The 26,944-nt window shown below is 35.9% G+C and overlaps 1 protein-coding gene across 1 annotated transcript in view; it reads right to left on the bottom strand.

Annotated features, from left to right (window-relative positions):
- SNTG2 (syntrophin gamma 2) overlaps window positions 1–26,944 on the bottom strand; it is a 133,487-nt gene that overhangs the window by 61,441 nt on the left and 45,102 nt on the right. Inside the window, exons 7-9 of the mRNA XM_088052630.1 lie at window positions 22,896–22,983; window positions 15,841–15,932; window positions 3,631–3,758 (exon numbers count right to left, since the gene is read on the bottom strand). Coding sequence (XP_087908756.1) covers window positions 3,631–3,758; window positions 15,841–15,932; window positions 22,896–22,983 — 308 coding nt within the window. The remainder of the gene's footprint in view (window positions 1–3,630; window positions 3,759–15,840; window positions 15,933–22,895; window positions 22,984–26,944) is intronic.

The following is a 26,944-nucleotide window of genomic DNA, read 5'->3' as shown; positions in this document are numbered from 1 at the left end:
ACAGGCACTATACACAGGCTAAAAAATACTATGTATTTTTAAAAATCAGAGTACACTAAGAGTACGGTAAGTTCTGCCATAGACAACTGCAAGAATTCCACAGGTAAAAAGATGTTTTTTACATCAGGAAAACAAAGGATTGAAGAAAGCAGAGTCTGCATTTCCTGTGAGTGGATAGACAACCTTTAATAACCTTTCAAAAGCCATAATGTGTTGCATAGTTAAAAAGTTATGTCAAAAGCCAATGGACTATAGGTAATCTTTGATAGAAAGAATTGTATTGACCTCTCTGAATTTAATTCAGGTAAGAAGTAGGGAAAAAGACTTTTCATACAGTTCATCTAGCTGAAAAGAAGGCAAACAGCTGTGTATGTGACACTATAGATGACAGTTACAATACTTCAACAACTGACTTAAAAAATAATCTGGCTGTTCTGATACCAGAGCACCTTTGCAAGACCAACTGAAGTAACTTAGTGGAGAAAACATAATGGAGCATTGCAACAAAACAGTTATGAAAAAGAACATGCAGGAGACAAAACCTTACAAGTAAGGCAGACTCATGGACTCATACAGTACAGAAAATACAGGCATGCTGTCAACCCATGTATGCAAGTAGGCTCCAAGTAAATATTCAGGGTATGGCAAAGTTAGGAAATTGGTCTGAAGGGTCTGTGATCCATTCAGGGGAATGAATTCGGACTCATACCAAGGGCTTTATACTGATGGCTGCAACGTAAAAGGGAACAGAGTTGTGTGGATATGGTTGAAAGTGGGATTTTTATCTAGACTGATCAGAGGTTTTATTTCATGCAAAGCAGATATTTGATTTTGGAGAGAAATTACAGAAGAAAAATGTTGGACACTGCATATATGAACATGGGGAAATGCAAAAAAAGGATACAAGCTGGATAATAGTGAAAATACATACATGCATTTCACAGTAAGAGCGGACTGGTGTCCCTCAATCAAATAACAAACACTTTTAGTAAGAAAATGGGAAATGCCTCATCCACAATTAACTTCAAGGCAGTATCCCTTTAATGCTCATATAGCTGTTTTTGTTGTTTCACCAAAACAAGCAAGGAGCACTTTAGAAGAAAAGTATCATGGGATGGTGATAGGCTTTATGGAATTATTTCATCTTCCATCAGAGTGTATACAACAATAATAAAAACTCACTAGTAATTAAGGAGTGGAATATAAACTAAATCTATATGGATGTGAGATACATCACAAGAGAATGTCTCTTCAAGACTAAAACTGAAAGCACCAAGTTCCTCAAATCTTACAAGAAAAATATATCTATGATGGGTTGATCTTGTGCCAGCAGCCAAGCATCCTAACTGCCATTCAGTCCCCCAGCCCTCTCCAGAGGCATAGCAGAGAGAATATGAAGAACAGAAAACCTCATGGACACAAATAAAGGTAGTTTAATAAGCAAACGGAAGAGGGAAAAACCCCATTGTAGAAGCTAGGGCCCGGCGGTCGGAAGATATCGGGATGTAACGGAAAGATAGTCACCCCCCTCCTCTACAGTGTATGGTAATGACCCCTGTAATTAGCCCATAGCACCTAGATGTGATGAAAGCAGATGGGAGTAACAGTGTGAACCTAGGTTATAAAGTGTCAAATTCTACAGCAATAAACGCCATTTCTGCCATCCATCACATTGATGCCTGTGTGTGGGTTTGGACCGAGTGGCCTGAGCATGGCCACCGTGTTGCTCTTGAACCAGGGTGTCTGCCTTGCTAGGCAACACCCCAACTAAATTACAACAAAACAAGTGATGCAAAGGCAACGGCTCACTATCTCTCACAAGCAGAATGATGTCCTGCCAGTCTCTGAGAAATGGCTCTCTCTCCCCAAGCCCTCTCTGCTCAGTTTTTATTACTGAGCAAAAATGTTACACAGCATGGAATATCCCTTTGGTCAGTATGGGTCACTGATCTTGCTTGCACCTCCTCCCAACTTCTTGCCTACCCTGGGTCTATTTACTGTGTAGGAGCAGAACAAGAAAAAAGGAAAGCCTTGATGGTGTGCAAGCACTGGCAACAACCAAAATACTGGTGTGCTATTAATATTGCTTTAGTCACAAACCAAAACACAGCACTATATTGACCACTATAAAGAAGATAAGCTCCATCTCAGCGAGACAGTACAATATCTGAAGGCATTTTACTTCAAAGAATTCTCAAAATGAACATGGAACTCTTTTGGGAATTGGAATCCCTTGGGATTTCTTCATCTAATGTGTAAACTGCACGGCACAGGAGGGAAAGTGCTTTAAATTATTAGGGTGATAACTGAAGTCAGAGGTTTAAATGTTCTGTCCTCTTCTGTTTATCCTTGAGATTCTAGAACACTGATGATAAATTGAAGCCTAAATGTGAACCCTGAGATTTGTTTACTTAATTCAGAGAACATCTAAGCCCTGAATGGTTGGAGGTCTGTGATAGATTGGACAAGGCTAGACATCATGAACTTGTCAGCTGAAGTAGGAAGAAAGTGGTGGAGGAAGAGATGAGACACTAAGTAAAAGAGTATTAAGCGTTCAAACAAAGTCTGTGGAAGAAGCTAAAACTTTTCTGGAGCATTTAATATTCACCTGTGATGCTTTAACACAAAGTCTGGAAGAGGAGCTGCCAACTGCCTTAGAATATGAATTGCTGTAAGTTAAAGCAGCATATCTGTCCTAATAGGAAAAAAATGCTTTTCAGGTACTTTTTAGGAAAAATCAAGCATATATCAAGAAAGGTATTCAGATGAATTTCTGGTACCTTCTCATAGAAGGTGACCTGTATATTGATTCTTCAACAGAGATTCCAATTATCTCGTTAATATGTAAATATAGAGCAACCCATAAAGACCCCTGTTCTGATAACTATGGAGAACTGTGGACTGCTTGGACTAACTAAAACTACTAGTAGATTTGAGGCAGTTGTACCACATAATGATTTGCAGAAAAAGCTTATGTATGCTGCAATGTGTCAAACTTTCTCAAGTATATTGAAGCTTTATTAAACTCCACTTTTGCTTTCATATTTCATGAAGCCCAGTAAAATAGCACAGTTACTTTATAAACCATTAGTTGTGTCTCTGAGATGCAAAAAAATTCTATGATCAAAAATACAATATATTGTACCACATACTTTGCCAAAATCTTGTCAATATGAGTTTCTATGTCACAGTAACACAAGCATATCTATATGATATGATAGCACAGACGTGATGATTATGCACTGTGTTATCATTTTTAATGAAAAAGGAGAGTTAATTGACAATATTAGACATGGGGAATATAGAATTATCCTATTAGAGATACAGACGGAAATGTAGTAGCTTCAAAATTAATTCACGTAACACCAGGATTAACCTTTGTACTAGCTGCTGATGCTAACTGAATTCCCAAGATACAACAGATTATAGAAACATATTTGTAGGTGCTTTACCTTATCTCTGGTAATCACCATGCGTACCATTAATCTTAGGAGAGGATGAACTGCATAGTTTTTAATAAGAAGAATTGCGTATCTCCACTCAATTCTTATAAAGCCAACAATCAACAATCCACAGCAAAACACTATGTACAGCTAACTAACCCAATGCCTCCCCTTTTAGATTACAAACCTTAATTTATCTGTTCCAGTTTTGTACCTCGAGATTCGAGCCATCGACAGAGGAACTGATAAGGTGTCTAGCCAGCGCTTCTCGTATTTTGGTTCATTAGCTATGGGTGAAGAAGGTGATGATGGAGCCTGTGCAGAATAAATGAGAAACAGTAGGAGAGCTTATAAGACAATATAGTGAGAAACCTATGAATATGCATCTCTGGCTCTGTCTCAGAAGTGAATAATCATCACAATAAAAGTATTCAAGAAACTCAGGATGGAGTAGATAAATGAAAACTCATATGCTAACCATCTGGATATTTTGCTCTTGATGCAATTTCAGTATTACTTTAACATTAAACATATTTAAATTTTTGTTAATATTAATAATTGATACTAGAAAAGAAAGAGTTTTCAGTCATAGATGCCATAATTTCTTTCTAAAAGCAACATAATACATATTTGTAGTTTAAATTAATTTTTTCTGTACAACTCTTTTGCATGCTTCCATCATCAGAGAAAAGGACATAAATAATATCCTTGTTAAATACTACACTAGGAAATTTATTTGTGCATTGTGAGTTTTAGCTATCATTTAACAGAATTAAAATTCTGATTTCTGTGTTATCATACTACAGATGGTTGACTTTTGAAATTTTATCTTTGAAGTCTTCCTTCAAATGCCTCTACTGGAAAGACAAGAGTTGAGCATTTCACTCTCTTATAAAGATAGCAGTAAAATTTGCACAAAGGAGGCTGAGAAAGATTCACAGACATACATATTTAGGTCAAAGTTAGGTGTTTGTGCTGTTTCTGAAACAAAATTTTTTATCCCAAACTGTGTGGAGAACTTTGCAGCAGAGAACAGATCTGAAAATTGCTTATTTTTATATGAGCTGTAAATAAGCGCTGAGTAGTATTTATGAAAGCAAAGAAACCACAGAATGACCCAAATTCAGTTCTGTTCTGCCCAGGTGTTCAAAAGCCATAAAACTTACTCCAAATAAAATGCATTCTGGGAATTGTCTATTTCTTTTTTTTAGTCATAAGGATTTAGGATTATTTTTTTCCCCCTAAAGCTCTTTCTTACAGTCAACAAGAGCTGATCTTTCTATTTACTTCTTTAAATAAATCAAAATAGTGAGTTCACAGTCTAACAAGATGACTGAGGCTTAATGGCTGAAGTACATTTCCTAGTAAATGAAAAATTTATAATGAAATTGCTGGAGTTGGTAACACTAAGGAATGTTTTACACAGCAATCTTTTTGGGGACAAAAATTTAATTTAGAACGCTTCCTATCCCTACAACCATACAGCTTTCATTTGACTGAGATCTCCTGGTGTTTTTTGCAGTATGAGTATTTCATAATCAAGTCCACAGACTAATTTTGTTTTATAAAAGTAGACACAAAAGGCTAAGGTTTCTTTAAAATCTAGAATAAATTTATTAGTATCACAATCAAGAATATGATACATATTACAGAATTCTACACAAACTGAAATAATTGGCAGAAAGCCATGCAATTTGAAGTTGGAAAGTGTCCTGGAGTGACATTATGCCAACATAATCTAACACTGTCTGTCTGGAAACCAATTCCAATGCCTAGGAATAAAGCAGAAGGTAGCTTATTGCAGTCAGATATAAATACTTGATTATGGTCACTGAATTTAATCCAAGGATGAGAAAATAAAGGAACATAAAAATTTCTGCAACAACCTAATCTATTGTTCCTATCGTCTAAACTCTCAAGATGCAGAAAACATCTAGACAATTTAAATATAAGAATCTATCTTTTTCTTATGAACTATTAGTTGTACTTCTTTTATCAGGTTATTGAACAACATTCTGTAAGATTCTAGGTAATTTAAGAGCATTTGGCAGGAAAAAAAAAAAAAAGTAGGTCAAGCAGGCAATTTAATGTTTCCATTTGAGTCCCTTATACTTCAGTCAAATGCTTCAATAGGGTATCAGTGAAAACAAAAAGTATCAATGTAAGCAGAAGTTAGAATTTTAGAGAACGTACATCACAGCAATTCATTAGACTAATGACTTGAAGGGGGAAAAATGGCCAACATCACTTGGTCAAAAATCTATTAACCCTACAGCTATGAAACTGCAGTATAGAAATATTCATGTCAAAAGCTAAACTGTGAAAACTGCTGTAAACTCCTAAAGCAAATGGGTCTTCCCCAGACAATTTTAAAGATGTGATATTTGAAAAATACAATAGAAGGAGTAATTTTTTTTTTTCCCACAGTTCCAAACTACTAATATCTGCAGAAACCGTGCTGCATGATCTGAACATTAATGGCCAAGAACATCAAATGGATATGAAGGGGTCAAACTAGTCTAAGTTACAAATATGTATTTCTTATGAAGCCATATTCTGCTAACCAGTTTATGGTAGAGCATAAAGTCTGAATTACCCCTCTTCATCTTCTTAAGGACAAAACAGTGTATACGTATGTCCATAAGACCACTGCATAGAAACAAAATACTATCATAGGACGAGAAGCTCATTTTGCTCTATTTAACCTATAATCTAGTAACATACTGATTTGAGATTCCTCTTCAAAACACATGGATAATAATAAGAAACTAAGGAGGAAACAAGTAAAAAAAATAAGAGAAAGAGCTGTTGAAGGAGGTCATTATACTGAACGAGAGATAAAACTACTGCTAAAAATATAGTAAATATATGTATAGCAATACACATGAAGAAAACCAATATTATCTTTCCCCACACTGTAATGCAATATGAACAGGTGATCACTACTCAAAATTTAGATCTTGAAATTTAGATGTTGAACAGAATTGTTTTTGAGCAATTAGGTTAACAAAGATTCATTGGTCTGGAAAAGAAACTGCTGAGGGAATTGTATGACTGAGGTACGTGAAAAAGTAAATAACATAGAAAGAGGTTAAGAAACAGTGGTTTACTTGTAATTTTCACATAAGTAGCAGGGGATTGATTAAAAGACAGTAGGATATAAACAGAAACGAATGTGTTAGTCTATATAACAAACTGGCTCAGGAAGCACCTATGTCAGAAGTCACCAGAGGTGTAGGAAATATTCCCTAGAAGTAACTGTACGTATTTCTTCTGCTCTTGCATTCTCTTGAGGGCATGTGCTGAGCTTTTGGGCTGGATGGTTCATTGACTCAGTGTAGTGAGTTGGCTGACCTTCAAGACATTTCTCCACTATATAGCTGCTGCTGCTGATCTTGAAAACTCTTCACATCACTCCTCCAAAGCACTAAAATAGAGATCATCTCTGTAATCACAGCTCGATCATTTTATACCTTCAGTTTTCTGCTAAGGTCTCCAACAATTTTGCCGATTTATGCCAATTTTCTTATAACACCTGCCCATTAAGAAATAGATTGAACACAAAAATCTCATTTTTGACAGAACTAGAATCAAGTTTTAATGTCAGATAAACACTACCTACCTGGGATAGCTGTGTACTGTTGACCTGGAGGAGGGTCTGACTCTGTATCCTATTAGCAGTCACTGACCTATGAATGACACTGTAGGCAAGTGCTTTAGTGCCTTCTTAAACAGCTATGTAACAACTCATTGTGGTGCAACCAGAAAGTCTTCCAAGAAGTAGAGTAAGTCCAGAAAGTCCTTCACTAATGGGGAGATGTAATCAGACATGTCTCTATACTGAAGTTTCCACTAAGAACATAGGAAGGGAAAAGATACCAGCTGGCTGCAACTGTCAGTTTTTTATCTTTTTGTGACATATAATTTGCAGAATTTGGGAAACTCAGCTACTTTACCTTACTTTCTTTTAAACCGTCTTTGATTTTCAATCTCTGCAAGAAAAATATCATGTCATTAGAAGGAAGTCTTTCTGAACCCTCTCTAGCAATTTAAGTTCCAGTTGCTGCTAGGGCCCTACCTTGAAAGCAGACACAGTTATTTTAGGTTGATACAGCTTTTTCATTAAACATGGGCTTCAAGAAGGCTGAAGCTGGGTTAATTCACTTGGAATCAGAAATAGTCACGGTCACATTACTCAGCATGATTAAGCTTGGTTTTAAATGTATTTTTAATCTCTTTAAATATTACAGTGTCTGCTTAGCTGAAAGGCAAATGATGCCCCATCTTTGGAAGTATCCAAGGCCAGGCTGGATGGGGCTTTGACCAGCAACCATCCTAAATTCCGTCATGTAGCACATGCAGGACAACTAGCTGACCAGGTACAGCCAGCATGGCTTTTGGAAAGGCAGATCCTTCTTGACGAGCCTGATCTACTGCAAGACCTAGTGGATGAGGGAAAGGCTGTTCATGTTATCTACCTGGACTTCAGTAAGGCTTCTGTTACTGTGTCCCACAGCATTCTCTTGGAAAAGCTGGCAGCTCATGGCTGTACTTATCACTGGGTAAAATCTGGTTGGTGGCTGGGCCCAGAGAGTGCTGCTGAATGGAGTTACATGCAGCTGGGAGCCGGTCACAAGTTGCAATCCCCAGGGCCCACTATTTGGGCCAGTACCGTTTAACATCTTTATATTGGTGATCTGGAGGAAGGGATCAAGGGCACCTTCAGTCAGTTTGCAGAGGACACCAAGCAGGGTGAGTGCTGATCTGCTGGTAGGGTAGAAGGATCTGCAGAGGGATCTGGACAGACTTTATCCACTGTATGAGGTTCAACAAGGCCAAGTGCCAGGTACTCCATGTGGGTCACAATGATAACCTGCAGTGCCACAGGCTGAAGGTAGAGTCATTGGAAAGGTGGAAAAAGACCAGGGTGTGCTGTTTGACAGCTAACATGAGACAGGATGTGCTGAGGTGGCTAAGAAGGCCAATGGCTGGAGAAAAGGCAGTTCTAGGGGGTCCTTTTCACTCTCTACAACTACCTGAAAGGAGGTTGTAGCCAAGTAGGTGTTGGTCTCTTCTCCCAAATAACAAGTGATAGAACAGGAGGAAATGGCCTCAGTTTCACCAGGAGAAGTTTAGGTTGGATATTAGGGAAAACTTTCACAGAAAGGGTTGTCAAGCACTGGAACAGGCTTAAATGGTTGAGTGACTGTCCTTGGAGATATTTAAAAGATAAATAAACAGGACACCTAGAGACATGGTTTGGTGCTGGACTTGGCCATTTTTGATTAAGCTCAGGTTGCATTTATTGATCTTAGAGGCCCTTCTAACCTAAATATGTCTGTGATTGTACCATTATATGAAATAAGAATCAAGTGTGATAGCCATTAGGAAAAAATAGAACCTTTTACTGATAATTTGGAATTTATCCACTTTCTTCTTTAGATGATTTAATATTTCAAAGTGCATCATTCTCATAAAGCCTTGATCCTTTTCCATAAACATATATTTTTACAAAGCACATGTAAGAGGTATGACTAATCCTGATTACTGTCCTTGTTGACACTGGTTCAAAGAGAGATGATAATGATGATGCTGTTATTTATTTCTCAAAGTAATTTTGGTAGTTTCCATTTTAGTGAGCATTGCTGAGAACTTCTGGAAAGAATATAAAATATCTCTCTGTAAAATATCTATATGAAAATGTTAGCAACATTAATATATTTGATATTTATATTTTGATATATTTTCCTTGTAAAAACAACTCTGTGGCTTAAATTATAGAAATATTAAGTCATGGAGTACCTCAAGTTGAAAGGGATCCATAAGGATTACTGAGTCCAAATCCCTGCCTCTCACAGAACTACCTAAAACGAAATCGTATGACTCAGAGTGTTTTCCAGACATGCCTTAAACTCTGAAATGCTAAAATAGCTTGGTATAGCTTCATTGTCTTAAGCTGTAACTGAAAACACTGACCGTTAAGTTTCAGTGGATTTCATGACAATGAAATATTAGCTTTCGTGCATTTTTTGATGCCAACTGGAATGTTTTTTGTCAAAGCTTCATTACTAAAAATGTTACAGCATACTAAAAAAAAAAACCGTCAATATAATAAGCTTTTCAAATAGACAAGTTTGTCTTACACTTATTCTGAAGAAAGAGATTTAGCTATGTAATTTCTTGCAACAACACCCAGCAACATTCATCTCAGAGTGAACTGGATGTCTTCTCTCTATGGTTTTTAGTCTGGTCTGTGATTGAAATGTATGCATATATACATATATAGGTAGATTGATTTTCAGAATATCAATGAACCAATCTGACCTACGGATGGCTGAGCACTTACTAATACCTATTTATTACAGGGACAGACAGAAAGCAGGGGCTTTATGTTGATTGGAGGAGAAAACATGACTGCTCCATTAAGCAGTAAAAGAGTCTCACATTAGCTTACTTTAATCATTGAACAACACAAATACCAAATGTTTAGCCAGGAGTAGAGACATGAGTGAAACTCTTGTGATGCCCAGCCAACAAAACAAATTATGGTGATATCTACTGTAAATAGGACTCAGAGCTTTCAACTTGTCTCAGAATTCAGAGGGATTTAATTACAGTATCAAAATACCTGTACATTCCTTTGATGCAGCATGAATTCAGGAGAGGTTCTGTATTTATTTATTTTTAATGGAATTCTTAGATGCAGGTGCACAATTCTGTGACAGTTTTAAGAATACAGTAATTATCTGGTAAAGTATACATCACCGAATCATTTAATAGATAAAGGCTTCTATAGAGGAAACATGCTCTTTCAGGTGAAGTAACAATTTGGACTTGTAATATGATGTCTTCAAAATTCACTGAAAGCAGCACCTTTTAATTACACAGCTCTATCTACAATATTTTAATTGACAGATGTTTAATTAAATGGGAGGAACATGAAAAAGCATGCGAAAAACTCTTCCTTTCCTACCACAGAAAAGAAACACTTTTAATTCTAATGCTGCATCAGATACATGCTTTTGAAATATGATTTCTCTGTAAGACATTTAATTCTTTTTAATTAATATATGAGTTTACAGACTCTGAGCACCTAAACATGATGTTTACATAGAGCCTGTATAGCAGTACATGTTAGGGACTTACACTGCCTTATTCACTGCAATAGCTATGCATTTAAATCAATTGGATTACTATTCTGCCAGTGAGGAAAAAATTAAAACCCTTTCAATTATATAAATTTCTCTAGAGGCGATTTACAATGGAAATGAATATTTCATTACATCTGTGCTGCTAGGTGCGAATACATTATTATTTTTTTAATGAACCAGTGGGGTACAAGCCTGAATAAGATATTTTTAGAGAATACATATGGACTATTTGTCAGAATCTTGCCCCTTTTTCTTTAACTTGTTTCCCTTGAGCTAGTATGTAATTGGTTTCTGAGTAACCTGAACAACCTTGCCTGTAACACCTTTCTAGATATATTCCTCCCTTGGGGGTAGGGGACAGAGTAGTTTATATTAAATCTCAGTACAAAAAGTAGAAAGTAATTATGACTCCTCAAAAACCAGAAATCAAAATACAACATTAAATGTATATAAGGAAAAGATACAATGTTGAGATTGTTACAGTTTTACTCTATAAATGCAAGTGTACCCAAACTGCAGCTGTTAGACATGGCTTTTGCCAGCCTTTTATATCCCCAAATGGGGCATGCTGTCCTTGCTCAGAAAAATAGCTCAAGGTTAAGGAAACTCTTTGAACTTCACACAGTCTGCACACCCCTCAGGAAAAATACGAGCCTTGACTCCTGCTTCTCTTCCCGAGATCAGTGTCAATTTGTTGCCAGAGCTTGTGGAAAAACACTGGATGCAACTTAGTGGGAGAACTTTCTACCTCAATTTTACTATCAGTTTTCTCTATATGCCACATACACATGTACCTGAACTGCAAGGGTTCATCTATGCTAACATCAAATTTAGAAGCATTTTTGCTGCTGCTGCTGCAAACTCAAAATGAGAAAATTCATAAGAACTGTAATAAACAATGTATTCACATGCAAATGTGAATGTATGGGGAAAATATGTATAATTAAGACATAAAACCAGATACCTAACAAACTGGAAAATTTCTGTGCAGAAGAAATGATCAACCTTATCAATCAAATGTTAAATACGAGAAGAAATAACTCTGCTGAAAGATTAGCAGTGACCATGGACATTAATAAAAGTAAAAAATACCTTTAAAGATACCTTTTATTCGCTTCATTAATGTCATAGCAAAATTCCCAATCAACTCTAACCACAATTAGAAAAACATAGTAGTTCTGTACAGCTACATCTACACAAACATTTCAATCCAAAATATTTTCCTTACAATTCTGTTGTCATGAAATAGGTGTTATTTAAAAGTTTTCTTCCAGCTTCTATTGCTACGATTTCTGAGAGGTATAATCAGAAACAGAAAATCTGGATTATTTTTCACTGAGGTGGAAAAGGGATAGTCACTTAATATTTTATTAATTGACAAAAACTTACTTGCAGTGTGTTTACCTCATTCCATAAAGGTCTTCAGCACAGCAGCAGTCCAAATTATTTAACTGCAGCTGGCTGTGTTCATCTGTTTTACCGCAAAAAATGAAAGACATGGTGACGATTACTTTCATGACAGTAGCCACTGTGTACCTCTAAGTGAGATATTTTTTGTATTTATTACATTAATCATTTTATGAATTTACATTTCCAAATAATACACTGTGAACTGGATGTCAATTCAAAGTTACCTTGCTTTCATATTCCATGAGAAAATCATGGATTTTCAGATCAAGAGCTGGCAGAGGCAACTGGTATCACTTGTGAAATCATTCTAATAGAAAAGGTATTGAACTGAAATCCTGAAGTTTCTCTTCTTAAAGCGAGCTACAGGATGACAAAAACTATATAATAAAATAAATTTTAATAACACTCAGTAGTGTAATTTTATACTAAAATGGAAGATATTACAGGAATATTCAAAAAAGCAATAGCATTGAAGCTTTCATACGTAGGGCATCCATTCAATTGCAATTCAATATTCTGGTCATACATTCCCCTAAAGTATCCATCAGAATATATTTACTCTCAGAAAAAGGGTGTCCACCTCCCTGTCTTGAATCCTCTTCCCTTTTTGCTGTTTAGTGCTCAGGATTGAGTCATTATCATTTTCTCACTCTGGAACTAGGACTACCATAGACATTAAAGATGTAGCATTCTACTGGTCCCATCAAGAGCTGAGCATTTGTACTTTTTTCTTTTTAAAAAAACTTGATGATGAAGTAGGAAATGTCTTTTCTAAAGCAAAACTGTTTAATTTAGCATATGAAACAATGGCATCAAAGAAAAAATATTTTAAAGCAATTTAGAAAAATTTAATGCTTGTTTAGCTTCATCTAACCAACTATACTTAACATACACTATCAAAATTAAACTAAGAGTTCTTAAATTACATGGACATATAGAAAACAGCAATTTACTTTAGTCTCACTTCAATTGTTAGAATATAATTTTTAGACAATTCCAGGAAGCTGGAATCTCAAATAAATGAAAACCAAGTATATTATGCCTTTGCATTGTAACTGTTGTATTATCCCATGGTGTCTTAAAACAGAAATTTGTTTTATTTGCAGTATTTTTTTTTTCCACCACCAATTTCTCCAGGGAGCTGGCCTGAATCTCTAGGACATTTGGACATGCTGTCTTTACAGCACTTTTTTCATTGTTTTAGAGTTAGAACTCTCCAAGTAAACAACCTCATTAGCCTTGAGACCATCTCCTTTGTATGTTTCATGTTCCCCTCTGCAAGTTTACATTGTGTTCAATAAACCACTTACAAGGTACAGATGAATGTAACTGCCACTGTCAAACCCTGTAGCATTTGTCACAGTGCCCAAGCACAAAATAATTAGGTGTGAAGAGAGCACTTCAGCTCATTTCTCCGGGTTTCAGAGAAACCTGTTAAAGTTCTGTACTGCAAACTGCGCTGATATTATAAAACATGTATATAAATCCTGAAGATGGTATCACATCACATACAACAGATGCTTCACAGCACAGGTGACAGAGATAGATCTAATAGAGGCAAGATAACACCAGAACTGAAAATGGTACAATCATATTAGACAGCTAGAGCTTACTGCTAAGATGGCTAAACTATCACCTCTATTATACAAGCCAGCTGTAGTGCCTTGGTACTGTTTTTCAGAAGACATCCAAAATGACAGCTTCGTAAAACTGGTGTAACAGTAATTCTCAGCTCTCATTCCTGTACTTTCCTTTACATGGTGTGCTTTTTGGAGTAGAATTTCCACTTTAAAATATAGGTGCATTGTCTATTATAGCATGGACCTGAGTGTGGTTAGGAAAGTACATAAAACGGCAACACAAACTTGCAAGATGCAGTGTTCAAAGTGAGTCAGATCTCCCCTAACAGGGCAAAGTAAGAACAGGATTCAAATATCATTAGCCTTATTAGGTAATACCATTACAGGAAATGCCAGTTCTGTTTTTACTTTACCATAAAACTGAAAATATTTAATTGAATAAAATAGAAGCTCTCACTAGATGGTAGCTGAAACACATTCACAACAACTTTTCAAGATATGAAGCTCAGCTACACTCACAGCTTAGTTTGAGAGAAGTTTGACCATACAGAGCATCATCTCAAAATCCAGTCATTCCTGCTCAAAACATTTAGAGCCTTGCTTTTGAATTTCACAGTAAGATTTCATTTTGTTTTCTGTGAAGGGAGATCATGACTTCTATGGGCTACGATACAGATTTTCCTGTTTATTCCACTTCTAGGTTATAGTGTTTGTTGTATACATAGCTCTCCACATGAGTTTATGTCAGGCTTCAGAAAAATTAAGTGTTGTATAAAATCAACCTAGTACCTGACTATTACTCCTTTTTAATTTCTGTTTTTCCACTTATATTTGAAGATTATACCCAGTCTTTTGTGTGCTATCTTGGTAATTAACTCTAAATTACTCTGTTACGAGTCTACTACAAAACCCCAGCCACATATTTATATTTTTTTAACACAAGAAGTTCAAAGTGTGCAATTCCTACAGCAGTCATAATGATTATTAAAAATTAATACACTCATTCTAGCATTTAGTAGGCAATAATTTACTAAAATGTGCTAATGCAATCACTGGCCATAGCCCTTTTCTTGTAGTGCAGGCTCTTTGCAGGAAGGACTTTCTTTGCCTGCAGAGAGCTTGGCAGACAAACATTGCAGAACGCTGAACTCTGAGCTTTGGATTCTTTAGTAAGACAACAGTACAAGGCAGTTAAAGGTAATAATAATCTGGATAACTGCAAACAAATGAACATGAAACCTTTTGTATCTATGACCAGTTTGGACACCAAACACTAAGGTATCAGGTATCAGGACAGAAAAGCATATTTCTATTTATTTATTTACTTACTGTACATAATTCCAGTTATATTATCATCTATGAATATATTTTTAGCAGATGAAAATAAACTTTAAGGAGTAGTATAGAGAGAGTGCTCAAGGAAGTGCAAAGCTTGAGAGAAGTACAGTCAGTATCAGACAATGATATCACTGTCTTAGAAGAAAAGGAAAAACAGAGAAGCCTTCTGTCCATTCAGTGGGTATTGTTTCTATATAATCCAATGGAAAGACTAGAGCTGAGATTTTTAGGTGTGAAACAGGCTTTTGAGCATGAAGATCAACAACTTGTATAACTAGTATTTACATCTTCAATCTTCATTACTAAAAGGATAGCACTGTTGCTTACTAAGACATCCTATCATCTTTGGTGACTACCATTTTTCTTGGAGAAGGGAACTTTTTTCTTTCTCCACAATGCTACAATTAATTTAATCACAGTTGTTCACTGCAGAAAAAAAGAACTGAATATCCTCTGGGCTAAAGAAAGAGACTTTTTTCTTCCCTCTTTTATTTCTTTCCCTTTTTGTCCCTATCTTTCCTATTTAAAAAGTTTGCTTCAAGAATTAAACTTTAAATTATGTTCTTAATTCTACCTGCATTTCAGCATCTCCAGCTGGATTAAATTCAACAGTATAATGCTACAATTCAACAAAGTATGACAGAAGTTCACATGAATTCGTGTCCAATAATGATTAAATCTTACTCTGTTCACTCTTCCAAGCTTCTCAGCTGTCTCAGAGTAAAAACCTAGCTGTTCAGGGCCACATGTTCAGGACTTTGTAAGTACAGAATTTTACCGTATAAGCACTTAAAAATCAATCAAAGCAAACAACAAGAACAAAACTAGGGTGGTCTTACTCCAGCATTTTGAAGCACAAAATGGGAAAAGAACTTACAGAGCTTATACCCACCATGCTTTTATTATTCACTTGCTTACCGTGTTAGTTGAGTTTCCATTTAAATGTAAGCCACTGTCAAAGAGAGGTGATGAAGTTCCACTGCTGTGATCACTGGATGGTCCAGGGGAACCTGGAAATCAGATCAAGAAAAATAACTGTTGATGTGAAAAAAAAATGCATACATCAGACAGTATCTACTCAGCTGTAAAACACTGGAAGAATTTTTAATATAATTCACCAAAGACAGAAATACTATTTGTATTTTAGAAAGACAGACAATTAAATATCCATATGCTATACTTAATGTCTAGAGAGAAAAAAGATATCTAGATGCCATCTGAGAGGGTCTGTGCTCATGAGATCTATTTGTATGTTTAACTGTTTGCAGGATTAAGCCTTTTTTCACTGAGAATATATTCAAAACCAAGTAACAAGTTCAGTTACACAAAATGCATTTATTAATTTAAAGACAAATTTTCTATCAATTCTTGGAAATCTCACCTTAGAGTATAACTATGGACTGAATTTATAAACAAAGAGAATAGGAAACTCTCAGGCAAGTAACTGGACACATACATACACTTTATTACTGGATATATCTTTTCCTTAAAATGCCAATTATTTTTAAAAAATATGTTCCTTGTCAAATTCAGAAATTGAAAGCAAAGAATCACCCTGAACTGTTGATACTATGTCAATATTCTAAGACTACACAGTTACAGTCTTTAAAACCTCTACTTTTAGCAGTCATGTATTATGATCTTACTTTAGTAGTTAAAAGTGAATCCAGGAAAGCTTAATACTTTTGTAAAATATAGTAATAGAAACAGCACAAAGTCACATAATTTTATAATTTCTGCTTAAATGTAAGATGTTAACAAATAGCACTAATAATATACAATTACTGTCAGACAGCACTTGGTCTTATCAGTAATTCACATAAAATCAATTGCACAGCACTATACTCATCATCACTGAAAACCCTTTTATCCATCTGAAGAATTCACCTGAAATTGCCTGTAAACCATCTCACATTAATAAGTTAGTCAAGTCTAACATCATGGAAGTCAAAAAGCCATTCTTAGTTATGTATTTTTGTATGTATCTTTTCCATATATCTGGAAGATCTAGCAAAACAGAACTTAATTCCATTTTCTCCATTACCTGTCAGTTCAATGCTGAGGTCTCAGAATTGTAGCCTGAATTCTGGAGTTTCACCATGTTTTTGTTTGGAGTCCTTTCTGTACGGTACTAGGTCATGTCAGCAGGAGTCATTATGCTTTGCTCCTATGGGTCTAAACCACCACCGACTCTATTAAGTACAATGTTTTGTAGCTACTATATATGTACAGCAGCCACAAGAATTTATGTTTAGACATAGACAACTACAGTGACTTAATGGAACAGAAGAAAATTTCTAATTTTTTTAATTAAAAAAATTCAAAAACCCAAAAAACCAAAAACTTGGCATTAAATTCTCCACTGAAGAGTCTGCCCACTGGGAAATCTGACTGTCTCCAGCAGTAGACAACCATCACAGGTTCATGAATCAATCAGATTCTGAAAGTGGACATATCCCACCTATTCAGCAATCTGAGCATACCAAAAGACATGAGTTCAGGTATTTACAAATCTTTAAATCCAAGTTTTACCCTAAGACAGAATACTACATTAGAATAATTGTTTATTTTTAAGTAGAGAAAATTTACATCCATCTCATGGGAAAGCTAGGAATAAAAGGTTAAGAAAGAAATTTCCCTCCTCTACAGTGTCCCAGCAGATTTACTTTTCAGCAGCTTTCTTCCATTTTCTGTGTGTTCCTAGCTACACAGCCTGTCTCAGGCCATGCCACCTCCATCACTTGACTGTAAACAAGTTCACAAGTCTTTTAGTTTCTTCCCTGCTGTCTCTGCCTCACTTACTCATAGACTACTCTGTCATGGCCTCATTCATCATTTTAGAAGTTCCCACTGCAAATGCTCAGCTGCTTTCATTGAAAGTGCAGTGCCTTCCTGAAAGGAACTCTGCCTTCCCACATGGCAGCCCTAGAGCAATCAGGGCTGTTCCTGCTCTTAGGACAAAACACAGTATGATCCTACTATCTGCTACTGCAGCCTTTGCTTAAGTAGATGAAACTCCAAATCAAGTGTCAGGTACTAGTGCAAACTCTGGAGCCTTACTGCAAGAAAGACTATCAAAATGCTTTTGCTAAACAAAACATCTGCTACAGATAATTTACCACTCCATGGCCATAATCACAGAAATCACAGAATATTCCAAGTTAGAAGGGATCCACAAGGATCTCTGAGTCCAACTCTCAAGTGAATGGCCTGTACAGGGAGCAAACCCACAACCTTGGTGTTATTAGCACCATGCTCTGACCAGCAGAGCTACAGCATTCTATTGGGTACTGATGCCATGAAAAAAGGCATTTTTGATGTTGTGAAGTTTCCAGCAATTGTTACTGCCTCAATGTGTGATCCCATCCAAACCAAAGACAATCAGCCTAAGAGAAATACAAACCTACCCTATGACAGGCATCATCTGTTAATTTGCTTATTCTCAGCTTTGGTATTCTTGCTCTTTTGGGAAGATGGGATTAGCAAAGATCCTGTGGGAGAGGAGAAGATCTCTGCCCGATCTTTACCTGAGCAATAGGCGTGTATGCTCAGAGGAAAAAGAAAACCACAACATACCCTGTGAAATAAGAAGGGGTCAGAGAGATGTAGAGATGGCAAGGACACTAGTCTGCAGTTCACACAGGAGACTGAAATACCCTTGTGGATAGCACAAAAAAGCTAGGCAGGACTCCGAGGTGAGGGAAATAAACTTTTTAAGGCTCAGAGATGGTTTTGGAGAGCCAGCAGTAACTCAAGGAATCAGCAAGTTAGCTGACATTGAACCTAACACAAGAACTCATTTGCAGTGGTACAGGTAAGAGTTGTTTATAAATACTTTTATAATACTTTTGCCAAATTTTTCAATTTAAAGCAGTTATTTTACTATTTAAGAAATTCTAGATTTTATTTTTAACTTTAAAAGCCTTATACTTTCTACACCTAGAAAAGTCTCTACTAAAGTTCTAGACTTCAACAGTTCCATCAACAGGAAGTAGTTTATTTCAGTCAGTGAGTTACACTAAATCTCTAAATAACAACCCTCAAAACACACAACAGCAGAACAATGTACAGCAAACAGCAAGACTTTATTATGAACAACAATTTGTCTTATGACTGACATTTCTGAATGATACTGGAGATCTATTGCACATGAATAAAAACTTGTGTGTTGAACTTGCTGATCAATGCACAGGCAACCTCCAAGATACAAAAAAGTTCATTCTAGGATAGCCATAGAATTACAATCAAAGAAAACATTTTTGATGATCTTTAATTATACTGTAAGCTTTTTAAATTCAGAATATGCTGATCATTTGGAGTAACTATCAAACAGAAATATTTTGAAAAAAGTCTGTTTTACCAGAAAATGTCCTCAGTTTTCCTAGCAGCAGTGAATCTTACTTAAATGGGTCCTATAAGCGCTGCTTACCCATCTGGGGTGGGTAATGAATGTAGATCTAGAGAATCCTTAATGACAAGACCCAAGAGCTGATGCCATAATAATTCTGTAACAGGCTAACATATAGCCTCATAGTCAATTTTAACTTTCTGACCCAGCTCAAAAATCTAAAATTCCTTGTCTTGGCTTCAAGAAAGACAAATCTATCTTCTCTCTAGCTGGCAGACACATTACAGAAAGCCACAGCCATGTGGTGAGGAATTATCCTTGCCATGGAGCTACACAACTGAGTGAAGCAGACCTTGATGGTCCATAACAATTCTGATCCAGGCCTGATAGTTTTTTGAGAAATAACTATTTGCCCTATGTAAAATTCTGCCAAGCATTCTGCAATATTGTATAAAATTGCTGATTAGAGAAATAACTGTGGCAGAGAATATTTGTTGGAATTATTTAATTTATTATTATGGACAGTTTTAATAGTCTAGTAAGTGCAAAGTGTCCTGGATCTGCTGTGAAAGAGACAAGGATCAATACTGGCATATCACCCTTGATTGGGACTGCCTCCAAATACAGAAACAAGCAGTCCTTGTCTCATCCTTAAATGATACTTTATCAGTATCCACAAATAAACCCATGCCAAATTTTGTAATCTTTGTTGGCAATAACGAAGGAATTTAACAGACAGAAATATGTTGTGAGAACTGTTGATAAATATTTCCGTGTTATGGAATCTTGTGCTTTTGCCATGACATGAGATGGTGTAGGGAAGGGAAACATATGACAAGGAAGCAGGGGAGGAGGCAGATGCTACTCCTGATGATGTGTTCATAGTGATGATATGGGTTAATGGGAAGAGACAGTATGATTGCAATTGAAGTGAACGTACCACAGCACTAAAACTGCCAGCACAGCAGCTGGTCTGACCAAATGTTGGAAGGTAGGGGACCAAGTGCCTGAGTCTTCTGGGATGCCAGGAAAAGCCAATATACTTCAGAATTATGCATGTATGTACTTTAATTCTGCCTGCAGTGTGATTTGCAAATTTCTTTATTGCATAATGGAATTGCTACTTAGCTTTTTGAATGTGTCATGTGATGCTTCATGACTGGAATTCCCTTTTGTGCATGGAATTCTGAAAAGCTCTTCTTGAAATGGGGTGCTATTCTTTGTAACTTCAGTTTATTTATTTTCTTAAATCAGAAATATTCTCCATAACTTTATCCACCTTATTTGCTTATTTTCTCACCACAAGAAAGAATATTTATAGCAAGCAATTTACCAAAGATCGTTTAACTCACAGACGCTGGTTTCAGCCTCTTTTGAATAGCTACACAGAACATTCTAGAGAGGCACATCTAAGCTCTTGTGGAGATCCAGGTTCAGTTCAGAAGGGCCATTTCTTAAGTTCCTCACATGTTTGATCATAGCTAGCAAGTTCTTTTATTTGAGCATGTGGTGTAAGGCTGGGGTCATGCATGGGACTGGGTAGGGTAGTGTAATGCTTGGCAAAAATTTCTTCATGCTCTGCATAGAGGAATCAAGTCTGATAACCTGCCCAAAATTAGCAGTTTGTACACAAGACACCTCATTTCAGAAGCACTGCTGCACTCACTGATAGTCTGGTAGCTTGTCTAAAATGGCATTGTCCTCCCTATTCCAGAAAAGGCTTTCTTTGCACTACAGTAATCAGGTGCAGGCCCCAAATACTGCTAGCTGGTCACACTGAGATGGGAGATGGCCCCCCTGATGATAACTGCTTTCCCTTTCTAGAAACAGCACTTTATGGAAGCAGCGCCATGATCTCAGCCTCCCAGACAGGAATGCTGAAGTATCTCATGGCCAAGTTCTCCATGATGTAGAAAGAGGGCACCAATATTCCTGTACCTATGTGAACTACTTTGTGAAGGTGGCAGCCAGCTCATGTAGAGTGTGTACTAGGTCTTAGTGGCAAGGGTTTGTGGGATGGAATGTCTCCAGAAGTGGGAAATGGTTGGGGCTGCCCTGTGCCAGACACAGACAGTTCCAGCCAGATCCCACATTACCATTGAGCCATGCAGCTGAGCTGGTAGCACCTCTGGGAAACTATTTAACAAAGGGTAAAATGCAGTAGAACAGAGACAATAGGAAGGAAAACAGTGACTCAAAAATCAAATTAATCTCAAGATCAATCAAGAAGGTGATGGACAATTTATTTGTCTTTGTTTCTCATTGCCTGAATCTATTTTAATAGGCAATACATTTATCTAAGTTTCCCCATTTGCCTCTGCTTTGACCATGATGGTAATTCATAGCTAATCTCTTTTGACCTAAGAGCTTTTTTGTTCTATTTTCCATCCATATTCTGTTGAAGAACAGGGCGTGAGAGAGTGTCTGAGTGGGAGTTTGGCTCTCAGTTAAGGTTAAACAAAGACAGGCAATACAGTTCAAGTATGTGATGTCAGTCTACAAGATGAGATACAAGTTCTAGTAGGACTATCATAGTCACAAATGAATATGTCCAATAACACAGACACTACTGTTAAGATGCTACTAGATTGCCAAAATCATGTTTAAGCTTGGACACAGTTATCCAAGGCACTGTCAATATCATTTTAGAGTTGTCTGATGATCTAATAGGAAAAGTAGGAAGACCAAACCTGAAGATTCATTTTAAGAAACAATGACCATATATTATCAAATGAAAATGATAAGCAGTAAGCACTGAAAAAAAGGTTTTAGCATAAAATGTATAGTTCAGCTTAATAGAGGCCTGTCAAGCTGGCTTTTGACAGATATAAAAATGATTAAATGATTGACACTCTTGTAATAGCAAGATACAAACTATGACACCTGTGAGTCTGTTGAAATTAGGAAAAAAACAAGTAAATAGTTGAGCCCAACTTAAATAAAAATCAATCCAAAGAATGTGATACATTTCAAAACTTTTTGCTTATTTTGAAGAGAAAACAAACTGTTAATATAAACAAGTGCAAATTTGTTTAATCTGATGAAATAAACTTATTTATTATGAACACTTTTCTACTCGCTTGATCACAACTGTGCAACTTGAATATTTTATTTGCTAACCAAAAGAGCCCCAAAATTCCCTGATTTATACTTTTCATACGATTTTTAATATTGCTACTGTTACACTACTCAGTTGCCGACATAATTCTGCTGACAAAACCAATCAAAATAGTAAATTAATTTATGAAAATATGTAATTAATGTTATCCATTTGTTTGGTAACTGTCCTCAAATATCTTTCAGTGTAAATGTATGATTCAAATGTTTGCAAACACTATTTTATTATATTCAGGCAAAGCTTCTATTAAAAAACCTTCAGCTATCACCCATGACTATACTGCATTTTAATGATTTTTTTCAGTTTTATTTTGAATACATTATACATAAGTAGCAAGGCAGTATGCATTTGATTCTTATATGTTAAACAGCAAAGTAGACAGACAATTTTCTATTTCTTCCTGTAAAGCACTCAAGAACTGAATTTCTATTTCTGTCACTGTCAGCTCATTACAAGAATACTGCAAAGAGGAAAACAAATTACTCCTATTCACTTATTTCCTCTTACCTAATGGGAGCTTTAAAAATGATGGAGCTTCCCTGAGGTATTGAACTGTGATGGTAACTTCATCGCCAGCATTTCGCAGCAGGTGTACCTGTCAGCGTGACAAATAACAACTACTTTAAACCAAAGAACCATCAGTCACGGAAAGCACATTACTTACAATGAAATCAACATTCCTGTTGATCTATAATAAACTCAGTGTAAGCATTTCTGACTTAGAATGTAAAATAGCTTGAGGATCAAGCCACACCAACAATGGAAAGGAGTAGACAAGACCAGTGGAACAACCTGAATAAATAATTTTCTGTGCAACCTGATATTACATACCAGCTGAACACAACTTCCACTAACTGATTTTATAAAACTGACATGGGGTAATAGGGAAATATGTGTTTATTTAGATATAATACATTAATTTTGTCTGTATACAAACAGAAAGACATATGGAAATATATTAATACATCATACACATCTTGGTTTTAAGTATTTGGTTGGATTGATTTGGGTAACAAATTAAGCACGCTTTTGCGTTTCAAATACAGTATTGTGTTTTGTGTCTTTATTGTCTATAAGCATTTGTTAACCAAAAGGGAACACATATACACACACACACACATATAGACATGTTTTAAACCATCAGGATTCACTTTGGGGCATAGCACACTACCACATAAAGTGTTTTTTTAAATGCAGAACTGCAAATAATATCTCTGATGGACCTCAGCTCCTGCTACAGGGCAGAGGTATTCCCCAGTTTCACATCCACGACTCTCAGGAAATAGGAAATGCATTTGGTTTGCATGTGGGCTGTACACACAGGGTCTGCATATCCCTGATCCAATCTGTCAGAAATGGATGCTACAGCTTGTGGCCTCGAATCTGCACACAACCAGAGCATTCATCCACCAAGCAGAAAAGTAACGAATTGCAGAAAACTGGCTTATATAGATGCATTTAATGGTTTAATGTACTGGGAGGAAGTTGGTGGTTGTGTTGTTCCAGACCACTGTTTTAGCACAAAGCCACATTGGCCAACATCATGAGATGCAGGATTACCTCAAACATTTTATGTTTTCCACTTGTGTACCTAAAATAAAGCTTACACCAGAGACTGATGTACTCACATGAAAACTTCAAGCTTACGTCTGATAGAAACCAAGAACCTTTTTTCTTTTGTTCTTCCACCCCTCTCTCCCCCGCCAGTTCAATCTGCTTTTAAATGATTTACTATGAAAAATGCAACACCCAGTGCTACATTCTCAACCCCAGAAATCTGAGTGTTGTGGTTTTTTGACTACTGACTCTAAGAGAACCTGAGGTCTCATTGTGGGAAAAAACACTGTGAGAAAAATAATATGATCACTGATTTCTGACTAATTCATTTGAAGATGGTCACAACAGGAATAAACAGGAATGACAGTGTAGCAAACTTTGCATGCTTCTTTAAGGTCATACGAAAGTATGTTAGGGCTGCAAAGCAAACCAATCTGTCTTAAATTAGAAGGTGCAAGAAAACTTTGTCTCCTGAAATCCCCCGCCCCTCATTTCCTGCAGGAAATTTCCTATTTCCTAATTTAGACATTTATTACTCAATATACACTGAAGATGACTGGTAGCTTTGCTAGTCTCACTCTACTGTTACAAAGATAGGACAAGCAATACATTCCCATTCAAATTAAAAATGGCAGAAAGTATCAGGGCAGGGAGAAGTCACAGTTGGCAAAAAAAATACATGATACTGTTACCAAGTGCTGCTATACTTGCAATACTATTTTACTTTTCATTGCATGCTAAATCTATTAAAAATGCTGACTTTAGTTCATAATCAGTACAGAAGAAAAAAACTATTTTGCAAAAATTAAATAGAAAATTTCAAAACCAACAAATTTTAAATGTAGTCATGATACTGTCCTAATATATCTAATGGGAAGAAATATAAACCAAATAAAAATTAATACTGAGAACTTACTTTCTTATTCACAAATGCTTTTTTAAACAAACCAAAAAAGGGAAGTACTTTAATTTTACCTTTGAAATACCAAGAAAGAATTTTAATTTCTTAATAGAAATAAATCTTTTGCAAACACAGAACAAATATGTTTCCTCTTAATTATGGAAGTAATATTTGCACACAAACATTTATATTTGTCAAGCAAAGAGAGGAGACAGTCTGACTGATATATTGCCTAATGTACTTTTGGAAGACATTAGTCAAATTTTACAAAGAGAAATCCAAAACTGTTAGAACAACACAAAACAGTAGACAGAAACTGTTGCAGAGTATGAGATTTCAGTTTTTATTTCAAAACACATTTTGAAAAGGAAATAACTCTAATATTAATGATTTAGTTTAAAATTCTCAAGCATCAGTACTACCTTAAAAGATATTCACACTGTATCATACTCTTTGGAAGCTGCTTAGTATTTTTCAGGTAGTGGCTGAAGAGGTCAGAGTGTTGAACCACACACATACTAACAAAACTAAATCAATTTCAGTGATCACAAGGTCAGAAGGTCACTAAATAATGCACTGCTCTGTGATGCTGAAGCTTTGACAAAAGTCCACTAAGTCCAACAGAGATAATCCAGTACCTTTGGAGTAACATTTACTGTTACACTGTTGTAGTAATAATATAAAACAAGGATTGCAGAAGTGAGTGGGTTTTGGTGTTTTTTAAAAGGTTTTTAAAAGACTAAATACATTTAGTGCAGCTAAATCTGAGTGTGTATGTGTGTTTATGCACTTACTCGTGTCTAAAGGAAAAAGGACTTCAGCAGAAATGCTTGCTTCTCATGCTGGCTTCAGTTTGCAGGTTTTGTGTATCTCTAAGTGAATTTATCAATCCAGGACTTATTACACTTCTCGTACGCATTGTTCAAGAACAAAACAATATTACAAATATAAATAGGAGATTCTATATCTCAATTAACTACAGTACAGAGTCTGCTGAAAAAATACGGCTCATATTGTAGGAAAACCTAATGACCTTTGCCATCTAATTTTTACTGTTGACACACAATTTAGGGAAATGCTATATACTCAGCTGACAAGACAATGGCACAATGCATAGCTGCTGTGCATTCTTTTTAAATTCTAGTTTACATACCTTGTGTTTACTGTGATTTGTTCTAAATCTTAAAGCATCCCTGAACATTAATATTCACACTGCTCAAAGATTTAAACAAGGCTCTGGCTGTTTGAAACAGGTTTTGTCTTATCAAGAAGAGCAATTAAAATTGAAATGAAGAATGCTTTTGATTAATGAATTCACCCATATGGATCTTTAGCCAATACCTATTCTATGTGCAGAAGTCAAATCATTTCACTTTGGCCATTTAAAAGATTCAACTCTAAAGTATTTACTAATACATTTTCTAGAAATCAGTAAAGATCTTAGGATACAGAGAAATCCTCATCCACAGATACATATCCCTACATACAGAGAATCTGGATGATAACCTTATACTTTAAACATATGAAGTTAAATTAATCTTATCTTGCATGTATTGAAGAATATTTAAGTACCTAACTCAGACTAAAAGTCTGAAAAAAAAATTCTGAAGTAGAAGGATGTGAATCACCTGATGAATGCTTAAGCTTGAGGTACAAAAATTTCACAAATAAAACACTTGAAAGTCACTTGAAGTGCAAGTCCTGGACTTGACAAGTATCTGGGTGGAAGGTTATGTACAAGCCTGCAACAAAGCAGGCAAACAACCAAAATGTAGTAAAATATATGAAGAATTAGACCATAACACATAATAGTAAAAAAAACCAAAAAAAACCCCAATGAAATCTAGAGAACTAGAAATTTTTAAAAATTCTTCATTTTCAGAAAGAACAATAGTATGTAACACTTAAAATGCCTCCTAGGCAAAAGTATACTTGGAGGTAATTTAAGAAACTTGGCAGTTTCAGCTTAAAGCATATGAACAGTGTTAAAAAATCTGGTATGTCAATGAATAGGCAAGGAAAATGTGTGATAAACAGACACCTTGCAGTACAAATAGACTTTAAGGTAATAGTAGACACAAAATGTTTTTAAAATTAA

The sequence above is a fragment of the Pseudopodoces humilis genome, chromosome 3 (genome assembly GCF_049639895.1).
Source record: "Pseudopodoces humilis isolate 2021_Gansu_Grassland_sample_001 chromosome 3, ASM4963989v1, whole genome shotgun sequence".
Lineage (NCBI taxonomy): Eukaryota > Metazoa > Chordata > Aves > Passeriformes > Paridae > Pseudopodoces > Pseudopodoces humilis.
This window is presented reverse-complemented; position numbering and strand designations above follow the sequence as displayed.